The sequence below is a fragment of the Neophocaena asiaeorientalis genome, unplaced genomic scaffold, assembly GCF_003031525.2.
Source record: "Neophocaena asiaeorientalis asiaeorientalis breed wild unplaced genomic scaffold, Neophocaena_asiaeorientalis_V1.1 scaffold46, whole genome shotgun sequence".
NCBI classification, from domain to species: domain Eukaryota; kingdom Metazoa; phylum Chordata; class Mammalia; order Artiodactyla; family Phocoenidae; genus Neophocaena; species Neophocaena asiaeorientalis.
In genome coordinates this window covers 9,758,588-9,776,691 of record NW_020175393.1, presented here as the reverse complement: position 1 = coordinate 9,776,691, position 18,104 = coordinate 9,758,588, and the positions used below count along the sequence as shown (strand labels likewise).

The following is an 18,104-nucleotide window of genomic DNA, read 5'->3' as shown; positions in this document are numbered from 1 at the left end:
GCCCCAAAAGGGGAGGGCCCCGGAACCCAAAAAAAAAAAAAAAAAAAGACTCTTGGGTTAGAGTCAGAATAATGGAAGCCAGGCAAGGAAGAAGAGTGGAATACTGTGATTTGTTGTACCTGTAAATGGATGGCAAATATTTGAAAAGGAGGAGCCTCAACTAGTCTTTCATAAGCACTGACATAGAAAAGATGAGGCATACTGTGTTTGTTGTGGCCGTGCAATATTGGAAGGCCACAGAAGATGGAGAGGAGTAAACACTTCAGTCTTTGTTTATTTATATGGGGCCCTGTGCTGGATGCCAGGGTAAAGATGACCCAACTAAGAGGCTGAGGCATGGGCACAAGGCGATCGAATGCAGATAGAGGTGGGGAACCTTAGAAAAGGATTATTTGATGTGGCCTGGAAATTCTGAGGATAGATCCTTGGACAGATGAAGTTAGCCTTCCTAAAGGAGGCGGCATGTCCAAGAATAGATACAACAGTGAAGTCCTCCCAGCCTCCTAATGTGGACCTTCTTCGTGTGAGCCTTAGAGAGCAAGAGGCAGTGAAACTTGAGCTGCCGTCTTGAAGAAGAAACACATGAGAGGCAGAAACACGAGAGTAAAATATCAGTGGAGGCTAAAACTAGTACTTTTCAAGTTCGTTAAAGAAGAATCCCTTCCAGAAACAGTTATAACACTAAGGATCTTGAAATGTTCCCCCAAACAAACAAATAATGAGAAAGTGTAGAAAAGTTCATTTCACAATGTGCAAGCCTTCCACCTTCAGAAGTCATCAAGGAGGATAAAGCAAGTGTTGTTAGAAGCAAAAAGTACTCATGGAGACAAGTGAGGAAACAGGAGTGTTAAGCAGAAGTTCAGAGACACCAGTCCCATCCCCATTGCCCATCTGAGGGGATTGAAGTCCAGAGAGGATCTCCAACTCCTAAGACACAAATAGGACTCCTTTCACCTAGCAGGGCACAGCGCTGCAACCCAGTTTAGTACACGCCTCATTCAGCCATTTCTGAACTGACTTGACAAAACACAGGAACTTATTCCCGGAAAACTCTTCATTTCACCATGATACTTCATCGAGGAATTGTCTCCTCTGCTGGGGCCCTGGCACAAAGTAATCAAGGCCTCTCTTCTGCCCCTCATATGCTGAGCTACCTTTTTTTGTTGTTGTTTTTTTATTTTGGGGGGCGGGGGGGCCACACCTCACAGCATGAGGAACTTCCCTGACCAGGGATCGAACTGATGGTGCCTGCATTGGAAGTGTGGAGTCTTAACCACTGGACCACCAGGGAAGTCCACTGAGCTACCTTTTTTTAAAAAAAGTAGTTCCCCTCAGGCATAATTATTAAGACATTATCCACATACCATAAATTTCACCCTTTTAAAGTGTACAAAGCTACGATTTTTAGTATATTCACAAGGTTGTGCAAATATCACCACTAATGCCAGATCATTTTCATTTCTCCTGTAAGAAGACTTGGTCCTCATTAGTAGATACTCCCAATTGTCCCTCCCCTAAACCCCTAGCAACCACTAATCTACTTTCTGTCATTATGGATTTCCCTTTTTTGGACATTTCACATAAATGGAATCATACAATATGTGGTGTTATGTGTCTGGCTTCTTTCACTTAATGTAATGTTTTTATGGTCCATTCATGTTGTAGCATGCATCAGTACTTCATTCCTTTTTATGGCCAAATAATACATTATCATAGATAGACCGCATTTTATTTATCCATTCATCAGTTGATGGGCTTTGGGTTTTTCCATCTTTTGGCTGTTGTGAATAGCAATACTATGAACATTCATTTCAAGTTTTTGTGTGGACATATGCTTTTTGTGTGTGTGTGTGGACGGTTGCACCTAGGAGTGCAACTGCTTGGTCATATGGTAACTCTAAGTTTTAACTTTTTGAGGACTTGCCAGACTATTTTTCAAAGGGCTACACATTTTACATTCCCATCAGCATTGTATGAGGGATCCAATTTTGCCACATCCTCACTAACACTCATCTTTTTTTATTATAGCCATTCTAGTAGGTGTATACTATTACCTCATTGTGTTACTGATTTTCATTTCCCTAATGACAAATGATGCTGAGCATCTTTTCATGTGTTTGTTGACCTTTGTATATCTTCTTTGGAAAAATCTCTATTCACATTCTTTTCCCATTTTTTAATTGGGTTGTCTTTTTATTGTTGAGTTGTAAAAATCCTTTCTATATTCTGATTACTAGACCCTTGTCAGATACATGTTTGCAAATATTTTCTTTCATTCTGTGGGTCTATGTTTCTTGGAGTGTCCTTTGAAGCATTGCTGAGCTACTTTTAACAAATATTAAAACATCTTAAACCAAATTAGGAATATGTAATTGGTGTCTGAATTATACTTTTAAATTTAAAAAATAAGCATTATAATTTTATGAGCAAACCATAGTATGCAGACCCCGCTTGGGGGCTTCCAGACTGAGTCTTGGGTTCACTGTGGGATCCATCATAATGATAGTTACTGCTTTTATAGCATTTAGGTGCCACGTGCTGTTTGGGCACTTTGCAAGTATTAACTTATCTAATTCTCACCACAGTCCTATGAGGGAGAAACTTATTACTTTACTCATTGTACAGATAAGAAAACGGAGGTTAAGTAATTTGCCTGAAGCCAAAGAATGAGTAAGTAACAGAGATGGGCTCCAGATTCCGTAGCTCTTAACCATCTGCCACGGAGAAGGCGGAATGAAACCATTTCAAAGAATGCCTAACTCCTCGATTTGGGGAAATAATGGTGTTTTCATGGCGTCTACACTCTGAACAGTTTTCCTCTCTGTACCAAGCCAGGAACTAGTGCCACCCTTCCAGGCGTCTTCATTACTCCCTCCCCTCCCAGTCTAGCTTCAGGATCTTCTCTCCTGTCCACCGGTCTGATACTTCAGTGTTTGGAAGTAACAGCAAATTTGCCTGCGTTCCCCAGGTGGAGTGGTTCTAAATTTCTGGCAGCCAGTGGGAACGGAGGAGCAGCGGATTCAGCCCAAAGAGGCTCAAGGCTGAGCCATGGGAGGGGCCAGCGAAGGGGGCGGGAACTGAACCCCGGAGGACTTGACCACAGTGTGCAGTGTGCGGCGCCGGCTGCTCAGAGCGGAGCCATGAGCTGGACCTGCCCACGTTGCCAGCAACCCGTTTTCTTTGGTGAGGCCTGGGCGGAGGAAGGGGAGAAGACGGGGCGAGTGAGAGCCTTTGGGCTCCATGAGGACGCAAGGAGCTGGCCACGGTGTGGTCCCAGCCCCCTTTTCCACCTATGGGGTGCACAGCACTCGGGCGGGATGGAACTGGCCTCCCGGAGACACTCCCCATCGTCTCTAGGAATCACGGTGGGGGGGAACAGGGGGGAAAGGAGGGCGCCTTGTGCTTGGCCTGGCTCTGCCCGGTTGCACCTTGTCCCCCACAGCAGAGAAGGTGAGCTCCCTGGGCAAGAACTGGCACCCATTCTGTCTGAAATGTGAGCACTGCCACAGCGTCCTGTCCCCAGGAGGGCATGCAGAGGTGAGGCCGGGCTAGGGTGCACAGCCTTGTGTCTGTCACTGTCGCCGAGTCACCAGCCCCCGGTTTCAGCCCCATTGGCCCACCAAAGGCAACCTCAGCAGCCAACTCCCAAGATCACCTACCCGATAGGCACCACACCAGCCAGCATGTGGGGAGCCTGAATTGTGCTGGTGGATCCCATGCGTTTCGTCAGGTGGGGGAGGGAAGCAGCACTGCTTCCTGACCTGCTCTTTCCCTGTCTCCCTGACCACAATGGCAGTTCCGGCATGCCAGCCCACCCCTCACTGCTCCCAGCCCCCGCAGCCCAGGCCAGTAGACAGACACACCTGGCAGCCTGTCCTGGGGAAAAGCCTGTGGGGCACAGGAGAGCCCCCTTGGGCCCTAAGCAGTCCTCTTCCCTCTGCTTGTGCCTAGCACAACGGAAGGCCGTATTGCCACAAGCCATGCTATGGGGCTCTCTTTGGACCCAGGGGTAAGTACCAGCCTGGAAGGGGCCAGGGGACTGCAGAACCCTCCATGTGGCTGAGAGCTGGAGGCTCAAGCCTGACCTCCCCTCTTCTCTCTGCAGGGGTGAACATTGGTGGTGTGGGCTCCTACCTCTACAATTCCCCCACCCCCACCCCTGCCAGCGCTACTCCTCTTAGCCCCAGCAGCTTCAGCCCCCCCAGGCCCAGGACTGGCCTCCCCCAGGGCAAGAAAAGTAAGTGAGATCGAGCCCCAGCTACTCCTCCTCCTGACCCTTCCCCAGGATGGAACAGGGGATGGGGACCAGGTGGCAGTATCCCACCTAGTCCTTTGCTTCACATTCCTACAACTTTGTTCATGGCAAAGACTTCTCTTCTCCGTGGCCCCTTTTTTGATGTTTCCTCCTGTCAGCTGCTGAGTAAGAGGTAAATCGGGCAGGTGGCATTATCACCCCCACTTTACGGGTGAGAAAACTGAGGTCTGTAGAGGGCAAATGACCTTGTGCAGTCACACAGCTAGTCAGAGGCAAAGCTGGCCTGGAACCCGGGCCCCTCCCAGGCCAGGGCCATGGAAGGAATGACCTAGAGTAAGGGGTCATTGAGATGGGCCAGCCCCTCACATTTCTTCCACTTCTCCCCTCTCCCTGTACCTTCCTCCATCCCCTGGAGTGGGCAGTGACATTGTGCTCCCCAACACCTGACACCCCTGCCCTGGCCAGCTCCTATATCAGCTCAGGTTTCCTGAGGATTGAGTTGCTGACGGGGTTGGGCTGGTGGGCACCTGAGCCCCTGGGAGGTTGAGAAGGAAGCAGGTGGTCCCTCCTGCAGGTAGGGATGGGGCAGGAAGTGGAGTCAGAGGGGACTCAGCTCTGCCTGAGGAAGGCAGGCTCATGTCCATGCGGGTGGGAGGCTCTGGGATGAGCATGGCTTTTGGAAGAGGACAGTGCCATATGCAGGGCAGGGCTGATGGGCCCTGTTTAGGCCTGGCCTCCACCTCAGCCCTAGCGGGGGCCTCTTCCCTTTAAAGGCCCTCCCCACACGAAGACGTTCACTGGGGAGACCTCGCTGTGCCCTGGCTGTAAGGAACCCGTCTATTTCGGTAAGTGACAACAGAAAGCTAGGAGAGAGGGGTGCAGGATGGGCATCAAAGGGCAGGGAGGTGGTACAAGGCAAGTGGGTCTCCCTGCCCTGCCCCTTGAACTACCATCTCTCCCCCACCAGCTGAGAAGGTGATGTCTTTGGGCAGAAATTGGCACCGACCCTGTCTGAGGTGCCAGCGGTGCCGGAAGACCCTGACTGCTGGGAGTCACGCTGAGGTGAGCAGGGCAGGGGTGGGTGATTATGCTGGGAGGAGGGAGGCTGGAGATGGGAAAAGAGCCAAGCTGAGATGTCTCTCTTTCTCTCTGTGTCCCAGCATGACGGCGTCCCCTACTGCCACATCCCCTGCTATGGCTACCTGTTTGGCCCCAAAGGTGGGCAGCCCCACCCCAGACAATGGGCCTAAAGTATGGCATGTGGGTCTGTGGGGATGTGTGGACAACTTCCCCTGTGGTCAAACACACCCCAGACCCCTCCCAATTCCCTCCAGCCTTCAGCCCAGCACCCTCCCCAGCCCCAAGGCCCTTGGTGATGGGGCTCTCTCCCTCAGGTGTGAACATTGGTGATGTGGGCTGCTACATCTATGACCCCGTGGAGATCAAATGAGATGCTCATAGCAGAGGTCACCCTAACTCAGGCCTCCCATCATCCTCTCCATGGTCCAATGGAAGCTACAGAATTCTCTAGTCCCATGAGGGTGGGAGAAGGTGTGATTCTGGCGGCCTGGGCCTAGGCTCCATGGTAGACCAGAGTCTACACTTTCTCTGCCAACTTCTTCCTTTCCCATTCCTATCTGGTCAGGGGACATAGGCCACCCCATTTGAAGGTTAGTGTCTTGGTCTTCCCAATCCCTTGACCCAGCAAATTCTGTAACTTCAAGGTACTCATAAAACTTGTGTTTATTTTGGCTTCTCCAATAAAATGTGAGCTCCCATGCCTTCAACTCTTCTTTGGGCATGAGGCCTAGACAGTGGGTTGGAGGGTGGGGAGTGTAGGGGTGTGGGGATGCATTACCCTGCAAAGTGACTGGGAGGTAGCAAAGCCAGCCATGGGAACAAAGAGCTCTGTTCTCCTGGTCCCCTGGCTCTGGCACTGGGCAGCTCCCAGCACCACGCAGTGGACAGCATGCCCACCAGCCCTGTTGGTACCAGAAGTTGTCATAGGACAGTTCTTTCTTTAGCACCATCTCTAGAGGAAGCACCTTATTCAGCATCTCACTTGAGCATGAGAGCAGATAGATCCTGCGCCGAGGTCTGCTAAGAAGCTTCATTATCCATTTGAGAGACGACCAGACAGGCCCACAGAGGGAAAGCCACATGCCCAAGGTCACCCAGAAATCAGTGACAAAGCTGGGACCAGAACCCAGGGCCAGACTCAGTGGCTTCCCATCCAGGGCTCATCCCACAGCTCCTCACTGTTGCCCTAACCCAAGGGGCACCTTTATTTACAGAATCCCCCCAGCCATGAGAGGGGTGCCAGAATTCTCAGCAGCCCACTGCATTCTGGGAAGTTGCTCTGTTGCTGGAGGCCAAATAGTCAAGGCTGGATGAGCACAGAGAGGGGGCAACTCCAGCCCTGGACAGGGGGCTCACTGCCCCCAGCCCTGGTCAGAGGGCCTGCCCTTCTATTTTCCCAGCCCCTGCTGCAGAACTTCCATGGAGGGCCTGCCCCTGATTGCATTCAGTCCTGGACCTGCTTCATGGGCATCTCTTCCTCCTGAGGGTTGGATGGGGCACTGAGGAGGAAGGAGTCATGAGCAATGGTGGGGTTTATCCTCCCAGCCTACCACCCCAGCCTGCCCCATAGGGCTGGCCTAGGCCTCCCCCCAGCTCTTGATATACAAACACATGTACTCCCACAAGTGACTCCCACACATGCTTGACACATCCCTGACATGTAGGCATACCTGAGTGTGTGTACACATCCTCTTCTTCCTGGACGGACACACACACAGGTATGGACTCATGTACACTTCTATACACGCAGTTTACATACCTCAGGTCACATACCCATGCACACTTTCATACATGCACCAGACACACATGTGCAGACATGTCTTCCTCTCTGAATCTTACCTAAGGTGTCAGGTACCTGAGCACCCATACCCACATGCATGTGCTCACACAGACACAGTCCTGTGCACACACCTCTTCCTCTCCACGTCTTGGATGGTCTCTGGTAGCTGTGCCTGCTTTGTCTCTGGTAGCAGGAGGGCAGTGCAGGCAGCCAGCAGGGCGATCCCCCCATAAGCGAGCTTGGGCAGTGACAGCCATACTCCGTCCAGCAAGGCTGCCAGTGGGGCCAAAGAGCCCCCCAGTCGGCCCACCAGTGCAGTCAGCCCCATCCCTGTCTGTCTGCTCAGAGAGAGAGGATGGAGGAGGGGGTTGGTGCTCACACCTACTTGCGGTCATGCCTCACGGGGCTCCCTTTCTGGGCTGGCAGGGCCTGGTGCCCCCTTCTTCCCAGACAGCTAAGAAAGCTGAGTCTTCTTTCAGGTGGTCTTCCCACCCACCCCTAGGCCAGGGGCCCCCAAGCCAGCACCCACCAGAGGATGGGCCCCCATTCTGATAGTACCAATTAGGTATTGCTGAAGGAAAAAAAAAAGTCATCAGAAAGAGGATGGGGAAAGGGTAGCGTGAAAGGAAGGGGTCAGCAGCTGGAACAGACCCTGCCATGTTACAGGAGACACAAGGCATTCTAAACATGCCCAGCTGCCTACCCATCTCCTCCCCACCTGTCAATAGCTACCTGAAAGGGCCAGGGCCTTATGTCCAGAGACAACACCCAAGGGCAGTTCTGCTTAGGCTGTGTTGAGTAGGATGGGATGGACAGATGGGGCCTCTGCACCACCAGGGAAGCCCCAGATGGGGCCTTTTGCGACTGTTTTCTTTTAAAGGACGCCCAGAAAAGTTGTCTGACCTTGCTCAAGGTCACTTAGTAAAGAAGATTAAATGCCCCACCTCCTCCCAGACTTAGGCAAACACAAACAGCTCTGATTAGCTCTGTAAGGAATGGGCGACAGGGACTGGGGTGCAGTGTGTGTATGTAGGCGTGTTGATAAGAGTTGTGACTAACAAGCCCTCCCTCCAGGTGACTTGCCTGGGACCCCTCACCTGAGCACGGTAGGGTACAACTCCGACGTGAAAAGGTAGGCAGTGGTGAAGGCAGCTTCAGAAAAACCTTTCCCCATCACCGCCAGGGCGGTGCTCCAGGACTTCACCTCTGGAGGAAAAGGGGTTCAGGCAGTGAGGAGGCCTTGCAGAACAGAGGTTCTCCCAGGATAGGAGGTGGAGCCTCCGGAGAGGGCCAGACTTCTGAAGCCCAAGGCGAGGGCGGCGCCGAGCAGCGTTCCTGCCAGCGTGAGGCGGCGTCCGGCGTGGCGCACCGACAGGTAGACCAGAAGCTTGGAGGGCAGCTCCACGGCCCCGAAGAGCAGCTGCGTCTGGTACACGTTCAGCCCCAGTCCCGACACATCCAGGCTCACGCCGTAATAGGAAAAGTTCACTCCAAACCTGAGGGGGGTCGCAATGCCACTCAGGGGTCCTCCTTCGCGCCCCCTTGTCCTCTCTTCTCAGGAGCCTTGGCCTTTTAGAGGGACCGTCTCCCCCACCTTCGGAGCCCGCTGCCCACGGTCTTCCGTGTCCCCATAATCCCTTCTGAGTGTGCAGCACATGCCAGTAGCCCAAGCACCTTTACCTAATCTTCACAGCAACCCTGTGAGATAGGAACTAATAGCGTCCGGTTGTACAGAAGAGGCACTGAGGCTCAGAGTGTTAAGTGACCTGTCGAAGGGCTCACAGTAAGGAGGTGGCAGGGCCTGAATTTAACCCCACGTGTCTCTGATGCCTGCTCCATCCTGACCTCCCAGAGCCCCCTTCCCCCCTAGAGGCGGATCCTCCTGCCATCCGCAGTTACAGTTTCACTTGTCCCTTGTCCTCTCACACTCAGCACCAGTGGAGTGTGCCCCTCCCCCACCCCACCAGGCCCAGGTCAGCCCCCTCCTCACCACACCACCATGCAGCACAATGAGATGTGTCGCAGCCTTGGAGTCCGGAACAGGTCCAGGTATGAGGGTGTTTGGACCACCCGCTCCGCAGCAGCCACTTTGCTCAGAGCCTGGTGGGGAAGGAGGAGAGTTTGTGACATCGGAGTTGGCTATGTGGCCTGAACAAGGCACCTTGTTCTCCCTGGGTCTCCATCCTTCTCATCTGCAGTAGTGGGGGAGGGGATGCACGTGGGAGCTGAGTAGGGTGGGTCCTGAGTCAAGGGTGTGGCCCACCAGGGCCAGTAGGACATTCTGAAGAGTTTGGAACACTCCACTGGGGGCCAGGAGCTTTTCTTGCACACAGAGTGGATCCCAGGAAGGGGACCCTTGACACAGGGCACACACACACACACACACACACACACATACTTGCATGCACTCACACATACATTCACTCTCACCTCCTGGCTCAGGCCGTCCTCACCCAGAGGCCGCCCGTTGAGCCTGGCACAGCGGAGCAGGTACCTGTGGGCCTCTTCCACACGGCCCTGGGTCAGAAGCCAGCGTGCAGACTCAGGCACCCACCTGGGGGGCAGGAGGAGGCCCTTCAGTCAGAGTGCCCTAAGCCCTAAGGTCTCCCTCCTGGGCACACCACAGGCTGTCAGCTTCCAGGCTCTTCCACACACAGTCCCCTCAGCCTGGAATGTGTTCTCTTCCCAAGCCCTCCTCACCTGATGAACTATTATTCATCCCTTAAGGCCCAATTTCAAAGCCACCTCTTCCCACTCTTCCTTGCCCAGGCCTAGGTCCTCCACAGCCTGGGAGTCCCTTCTCTACTCAACTGAATTGGTCTTGCTCCCAAAACCTCAGCCCCCAGGACCAGCTACCCACTTCACCCACAGGTGACAAGAGGGCATAGGATGAAAGAGAGAGAGACATACAGACATACCCACAGGGATCATCCAAAACCAGTTCATTTTGGGGAGGCAATGAAATGCCCACCTCACCCAGCCCCCCACCTCCTGCTTGGACTCCCTACCCCTGTGCTGGCTTGGCCGCCACCCCCACCCCTCCAGGGCACCAGCCTGTCTGTGCTTGGCTCTGTCTCTTCTGTCACTCATGTGTTCAGCTCTATCTGTGCCTCTGAGTCTGCCTTTCGGTCCTGGTCTCTCACTGTCTCTCAGTGGTTCTGTCTCTGTCATTCCATCTCTATCTCTCTATATTTTGTTCCCTGTTTCTCTGCTTCACATGCCTGGTGCCATCTTCTTTGTATTGATCTCTGTCTCTCTTTCTCTGTTGGTCACTGACAGTTTCTCTTCATCTCTCAGTCTGTCTTCGAATCTCAGCCTCTGATTAATTGTCTCTGGCCTCCTGTATCTCCCACTCCCCAGCTACCCCCAGGTCTCACCAGATGCTGAGGATGCCTGGGGCACAAGGCAGGGTGACAGCCAGCAGAAGCCATCGCCAGTCCCGTATCAGGTAGCCGACCAGTGCCAACAGCATCACACCCCCTGTCCAGAAGGTGCTGCTCAGGACACCTGCCACAGTACGGTGTCCCACGTCCAGCCACTCCAGCTCTGGACCCAGGGTGCGGTTGGAGACAGGAAGACAGTTAGCAAGGGCCAGATGGGCTCAGTCTCACCCTTGACAACTGCCTCCCTGCAGTCTTCTAGGCCCTACCCGACCTTTGCCTGCCTCACCCAGTGGCATCACGATGATGGTGAAGCCAGCCAGAGCCGTGCCAGTGAGGGTGCGAGTGACGGCAAACATGGTATAGCTGACTGAGGCTGCAGATGCCAGGCCCAGCACCAGGGAACACACATAGGCCACGAGCAGCAGACGGCGCCGCCCAAACCTGCACGGGGTCATGCAGGGTCAGCGCCCTGTAGAAGGGAAGTCCCAAGACAGAGGTATACTAGGCCCATACCCCAGCTAGTGGAAAGGGTTCCCCACCCCACACCCTTATTGGCCCCCCTACCTCACCCCACCTGTCAGACAGATATCCGAAGGCCACGGCCCCCACCAGCACACCGGCGAAGAAGAAGGTGGAAGTGGCTCTGTTCAGGCCTTTCTGCTCACACACCAGGTCCCACTGCAGGGACAGGCAGGGAGGGGCCTCCTATGGGCACAGGGCCCTCTCCAGCTGGTACCAATCCCTCTTCTCCTAGACCCCAGGTTCTTCTGAGGTCAACTGTGCCATCCTGGTACCTCCATGTCAGATAGCCCCCAACTATTCACCCCAGCTTGGGGAGGGGGGGTGGAAAACTTTGCCCTTCCCCAATTCTGCAGCCTCAGTGTCTTCCCATAGAAGGCCTTGACTGTGACAACAGGAGTTCTGCTCCTTCCCAGAGAGACTCTGCCCCCACCTGCACTCCTCTAGATGGATTATACAAATCCTAGACCTGGGGCCCGGAAAAAAGGAAGAGGAAGGAGTCCTCTATTGTTTCTCCACCTCTTAGTACAGAAACACCCTTCTCAAATCTCTGCCCCAGCTCCTTAGAGCCATCTTAGCCCTCACCTGCCCTAATCACCTCCCAGTTAATAATAGCAGCTCTCACACAGGGGCTTTACTACAAGCCGGGAACGAAGCTCAGTACTTTGAATTTATAGATCCCATCTACAGATTGGTAAACTGAGACTCTAAATGGTAAAGTAAGGTGTCTAATGCCCACATGGTAATCACCCAAGGCAATGGCAGGCCCATCCACTCGCATGTCCCCCAACCTCCCAGCTCGGGTACCTCAGTTGCAATGGTGGAGGAGAATTCCGAGTGGTCGTACTCCCAGCCCTGAGGGCAGGGCACTGTGGAGGGCTCACCCTCCAGCTGCTCCCCAGGGCTCTGCCCCCCTCCCCACAGCGTGGTGTTGGGGAGGGCCTGGAGATGGGTGAAGAGGCGGCAGGAGCTGAGCCTGCCATCAGGCTCCCGGGGCAGGTGGGCCTCCAGCCACTCGTCCTGGTGACTGAAGTTGGCAGGGACTCCAGGCAGGGCACAGCGGTGGGCTGGCACAGCAGCCAGGAAGATGGGCAGGAGGAAGTGCATGGGCAGCAGCACACGGGGCAGGGCCAGCAGTGCCACGTTCCGTAGCTGGAAGGGCCCAAAGCCTCCCACCTTGTGTAGCAGCTCCTCGAATCCCATGCTGCCCACCTACCAACCTTCTCCAGCACGGACTCCCTCTGTAGTGCCCAGCACAGCTCAAACTGCCTACCACTTGGACCCTTGGACTCTGGAGGCGGGAGTAGACTGACTGATGAGCAGAGAGCCTGCAGCCAGAATCCAGCCCTCAGGGGCTGGCCCAGGATTGGGCCCTCCCAGGCCACCCAGGTCTCCAGGGATCCCTGCCTGTCTGGCCCAGTGCCTGGGGGGAGGGGCTGCCATCCATTCAGAGGTCACTGACTCCGTGGCTCTGGGACTTACATATTGGTGCTCAAGGACCAAGTGGGGCAACCTCGTGTTGCCGTGATGGGGTAGCTGGGTATGTAGGAGGTGAGGCCCTAGCCCCTTGGTCAGCAGAGCTTCCAAGGGTCCCTAAAAGGGGAGGTCCCCTGGAGCATAGTGCCAGCTCTCCCTGGTTGCCCTTCGTCCTGTGAAGCCTTAGTTCAGCTTGGTCTATTTGCAGCCACAGCCTGACCAGCAGCTCAGGATGCAAGACTGACAGCCAGGCCCTAACCAGGTGAAGAGTTCTTCCTGCTGAGCCACAAGGCCTCCTTGTACCCCTACCTGGAGCTTATGCCCTGGCCTGAGACACACCTGGAACCACACTGGACAGCCTGGCTGATCTGGGGGTCTGAGACCTATCACCCTCCCACTTCTTCACTCAGGGGCTCTTCTCATATACACAGTCCCTTCTGCCTGCCCTCTGCCCCTATTTCAGGAGCTTCCTAGATTACCCCGTGGTGTCTGGGGGTGGGGGTGGTGGTGGTAGGGAAGGAAAGGGTTTGCCAAGGTCCTGGCATAGTTGCCTGCAGTGAATGCCTAAGACTCAGAATTTGTCTGACTCCCCACTCAGTTCTCATTCATGTCCCCCTGCCGTGAAAGCACAGGGAAAGCCAGCAATGTCAGATTTATTCTGATCTGATTCTCCAAACACCAGGTTGGCAAATAAGCTTCTAAAGAGCCTAAGCGACAAAAATATTTGAAAACCTCTTATTTAATCTAGCCCCCACTTTGAAGAGTTAAGGAAAACTGTTTGGGAGGCTGGGAGCACGGCTTGCTGGGTTCGCACAGTGACTCAGCAGCAGAGCTGGACGGAGGACCAGGACCCCTGACTCTTGCCCAGGCCTTTGACCCAAGCTGCTGAGCTGGAGATGTTCCAGTTTGCCCTAGGCTGGGCTCACTGAGAAAGCTCTGGGAAAAGAGGTAAATTGTTGACATGGTGTGTGTTAATGGTGATGCTAATAGGCTTGGGAGTGAGGGCAGTGATTTGGTGGTGGTGACAGAAGGTGATAATAGTAAAAGATAGTGAGTCTCTTGTGCAACCTCAGCATTCTGTAAGGTACAAAGATGCCTCGGCCACAGTCCCTGCCCCCAGTGAGCATGCAGTCTGGCGAGAGGGTTAAAATAAGTGATACAACCCCCCCGCCTCCAGTCTCACCCCTCTCAACACACCCACCACAATGAACATTTTAAAACACAAATCTGACAGGGTAATATCTCTGTTTAAAACCCTTCACCATGGTACTTCCCTGGCGGTCCAGTGATTAAGACTCCGCCTTGCAATGAAGGGGGTGCGGGTTCAATCCCTGGTCAGGGAGCTAGGATACCACATGCCTCGTGGCCAAAAAACCAAAACATAAAACAGAAGCAATATTGTAACAAATTCAATAGACTTTTTAAATGGTCCACATCAAAAGCAAACAAACAAAAAACTCCTCACCAGCTCCCTCTGCTGGAGGGTGAAAGTCCAGCCCCCTAGCTTGGCCCATATGACCCTCCATATGACTCCTCTCCCGAAGCCTGTCTCTGACCCCTCCCCACCATGCCCCATTCCCTCCAGTACCCTGGGTGCGGTCCTGAAGACAGCCCTGGCCTCCCTCCTATTCACCTGGTGCGTGCCCCAGCCACTCTGGAGACCAGCTCAAGAGTGAGAAACTCCTTCCCTCTTGCTCTCACCCATATGTGACCCCCACATTGTTGGTTCCTCCCTCATTTGATACTATGTAATCATTTCTATAAAAGCATAAAATACCATAACTGTTTGCGGTTCCTGAGAGGTAAGTTTTGCAGCCATCTCATCACCATGGTCCCTCCAGCGACTCCACAGGGGAATACTCTGAGGTTTTTCCAGAGCCAGAGGGAACAGCCAGTGAGGCCAACCCTGGGCATTGGCTGTGGTGCCTTCGTTTTCACAGTGGAGGGTTCTCTCCTGCCTTAACATGAGACGTAGCTAATAGTCACCTCTCCCTCTTTGCATTGGCTTCTAGGCAACTCAGATATAAATCTGAAGCCCCTTTCTACAGAGAGTAATTTGACATTAACTGTACCCCCAGCTTCATCTTATTCCCTGCCTCCACCCCATATGGCAGCTGTCCTCTCTGATGTCATCAAGGAATGGTGGTGACAATGACCATGATGTTTGGAGGCTGGAAAAGCAAGGACAAGCAAGGTAGGAAATGCCAGGAGTCTAACCAGAGTACTGATCAGCTCTGAATCACCACTCAAGAGCTGGTTTTGATTAAATTTTTAACCATCCCCATGCCCCTCCAACCTGGGAATCCAAACTTGGGCTCAGAGGCCAAGATAGAAGGAGACTCTCATTTATACCAGACTAGGAAGGAGCCTTGTGCATGGGAAAAACAACTCCTTACTTGAAATTACACTAGAACTGTTGGAGGGTTTGGGAAAGAATAAGTTCCTGGGGTAAACAATTCTCTATTTGGGATTGCCTGCAATAGAGACTTCTTACACTTTAGTGTTTCTTACTCTTTTTCCTCTCTCTCCACTGAGTGACCTCCCTATCTTACTTGGGGCTTCACTGACCATTAATCATTGCTACCATCCAGGTAATCATTTCCTACATTGATGATGGTGGTAATGACAGAATCCATTGTAGTGGGAAATATGGTGATGGGATGGATGGTATACCAGTGATGGAGGTGGGCATACTGATGGCAGAAATGATGGTGACTGGAATAGGGATGAAGGGTATGGGGCTAGGGATAGTGGTAATACTGATGTGGTTATGAGGGCAGTGGTGGTGATGAGGATTATGTGGTAGATGATACTGGTGGTGGTGGTGGTGGTGGTGATGATGGTGAAAATGGAGGTGGTGGTCATGTTGAAGATATATAAGCTCCTGGAGAACAAGAATTTTGTCTCTCTTGTTAATCGTGTCATCAGAGCCTAGTAGTGGTGATGGTGATGGTGGTGGTGACTGCAGCTGATGGAGAAGGGTATCTGTGATTTGGGTGATAAGGGTGCTGTTAGTGGTGGGTAATAGAGTTAGAAGTAGGTAATGGAGATAGAGGTGGTGATTGTGGTAAAATTGATGGTGGTGGCAATGGGTGATGTTACACTACTTTGGGCTTAATTGTACATGGGATGGAGAGGAGTGCAGGAGATGCCACCTGGAACGGATGAAAATGTGCTTGTCTCATATCTCCCTCTGACTAATGGCCAAATTCCAATGACCATGCAGATTCTCCTCCCCCATCAGCACATCACCATGGGCAAGACTAGGCTCCTGCATCCGCTGAGGGCTTAGAAGTTCATCTTGACCACCCTTCAGTCTTGGCTTGGTCTCAGCTCTTATCCTGGCCTTGACTCCTGAGTAGACAATGGGAAAATCTCAGCAGGCCCCAGTGTATGACGATCAGAGACATGACACCTTCCACGTTCCCACTCTGGTCTCTTTTTTCCAGAGTGTCCCCCAAGGACCTCTCTTTACTAACAAAGGCCCCTCCAGTGTCCTGGGTCTTTTGGCCCCTATCAAGCCCCTGATTGAGAAACCTTGCTCAAGCCACTGATTTCTCTGTGCCACTGTCCTCAGAGCTCTCTTGGCCCTAGAACAGAAAAGACAGTCTTTCTGAGGGAGTGGAGAGAAGGTCAGCGGGAGGCTGGGCAGGTCCTCACCTGTGGAGCCAAGCTGTGAGGGAAGTGAGTGTGCCTCGCAGGTCTCAGGCTCCTGGGGGAGGAGGGCGGGCAGGGGTTCTCTGTAACCCTCTAAAGCTGTCCTCCTTGGCATAGGCTTGGTCCTGCCCCCCCTCACTCCTCTCTCTACTCCCCGAATCACACCAGTGACCACCACACTGAACCACACATAGTCCTCACACCTCCACACCTTGCCCCCACTGCTATCTATGTGCCCAACTCCTGTTTCTCCTTCAAAATTCAGTCTTAGAGTCCTATTCATCGGAGGGCCTTCCTTCAAGTTTGCAGTCTGACCTGGGAGGCCCTACCTGAGCCTCATATATCAGTGCACATAGAGCCTCGTGTAAAGTGAAAGTTAATTTACAGCCACCTCCTAAATGGTACACTCTGCCTTGTCTCAGTTCCCGGATGATGTCCCATGTCTGGCATAGCCTCTGGTACATGTGGGGCTCAGAATTAGTTGAACGAATGAATGATTGAAGGAATTCTAAACAACAATGAATGAATAGTCCTTGGCATTCTTTCATTCATTCATAATAATAAAAGGAATTAAAAAATAGAACAAGATATTTTTCATCTACTTGATTATTCTGGGGATTTCTCCTAGAATTAGACGTAAGCAAAGATTAGAGCCAGGATATTGATTTTTGGCACTATTTGAAATAGTGAGAAGTTGGAAAGACTCTAATGAAAGCACAATGTGGAGCTGGTTGGATAGATGATAGAACATTCATGCCATGGACCATTACGTAGCCATTAAAAAGAACATGAGGATCCTCCTACATTGCTGGTGGGAAAGTAAAATGGTATAGCCCTTGTGGAAAAGTGTGGTAATTCCTCAACATATTAAACATAGAGTTACCATATGACCCAGCAATTCTACTTCTATATTCTACCTATATACTTAGAATATATACCCAAGAGCAATGAAAACATATGCTCACACAAACACTCGTAAATGAATGTTCATAGCAGCATTATCCATAATAGCCAAAAGGTAGAAGCAACCCAAAGTCCATCAGTTGATGAATGGATAAACAAAATGTTGTCTATCCATATCACAGAATATCATTCGGCCCTAAAAAGGAATGAAGTACTGATAAAAACTAAATACGATGAACCTTGGAAACATGCCGTGTAAATAAGGCAGTCACAAAGAGCCACATATGGTGTGATTCCAGTGATACGAAATGTCCAAAATAGGCAAATGATTCCAGTGATACGAAATGTCCAAAATAGGCAAATCTATATAGAGCCAGAAAGTAGATTGCCTAGGGCTAGAGGGGTTGCGGGGAAATGGGAGTGACTGCTATAGGTATGGAGTTTCTTTCTGAGGTGATGGAAATGTTCTAAAATTGATTGCGATGATTGGTTGTACAACTCTATGATATACTAAAAACAAGGAAGATCTGTATTTTAAGACATTGCTGGGTGTAAAAATCATGTTTCCGAATAGTAAGTATAATATGCTCCTCTATTTACAAGAAATATATATGGAGAGAGTGCTATTATTATAAACATAAAAGAAGGTCTGAGATGGTATACACCAAGTGGTTCACAGGGGTTACCTGTAGATGGTCACATTTGTGGATGGGAGGCTTTCACGTTTTATTTTATATGCTTTTAGCGCTTGCCTTTTTACTACAAATATGACCTGCTTTTGACATTTTTGAACAAGAAGGAAGGTAAAAGCACATGGGGGCCCCACTGAAAGCTAGTGAATCAGACCCTAGAGCCCCCTTGCATCACGTCAAAAGAAAGGGGGGGCCCAGGAAGTCACGGAGGGAAACAGGAGATGGTTACACAGGTTCTGGAATGTCAGAGCTGTGGTAGAGTGGTCTTCTCGGAGGGAGAGCAGGACATCAAAGCCCGGGCCCTTCTCTCTCTGATCTCAGACAGGGCTGGGACAGAAATTATTTACGTATTGCCTAGG

The 18,104-nt window shown here is 51.9% G+C and overlaps 2 protein-coding genes across 2 annotated transcripts in view; one reads left to right on the top strand and one right to left on the bottom strand.

The window, feature by feature from the left end:
- The window catches only part of CRIP3 (cysteine rich protein 3), a 21,151-nt gene extending 15,239 nt beyond the window's left edge, over positions 1-5,912 (top strand). The window contains exons 4-11 of the mRNA XM_024765982.1: positions 2,969-3,183; positions 3,443-3,537; positions 3,952-4,009; positions 4,106-4,237; positions 5,029-5,100; positions 5,223-5,317; positions 5,416-5,473; positions 5,650-5,912. Of these exons, the coding sequence (XP_024621750.1) occupies positions 2,969-3,183; positions 3,443-3,537; positions 3,952-4,009; positions 4,106-4,237; positions 5,029-5,100; positions 5,223-5,317; positions 5,416-5,473; positions 5,650-5,705 (781 nt within the window). The 3' untranslated portion in view covers positions 5,706-5,912. The remainder of the gene's footprint in view (positions 1-2,968; positions 3,184-3,442; positions 3,538-3,951; positions 4,010-4,105; positions 4,238-5,028; positions 5,101-5,222; positions 5,318-5,415; positions 5,474-5,649) is intronic.
- Positions 5,913-5,980: 68 nt separating this feature from the next.
- SLC22A7 (solute carrier family 22 member 7) lies at positions 5,981-12,282 on the bottom strand. Its single transcript, XM_024765983.1, is given in 10 exon segments — positions 5,981-6,834; positions 7,247-7,453; positions 8,213-8,354; positions 8,412-8,611; positions 9,106-9,215; positions 9,546-9,669; positions 10,493-10,661; positions 10,785-10,939; positions 11,073-11,176; positions 11,825-12,282. Coding segments are annotated over 10 exon segments (1,662 nt in total). The 5' UTR covers positions 12,221-12,282; the 3' UTR covers positions 5,981-6,779.
- Positions 12,283-18,104: the final 5,822 nt, after the last annotated feature.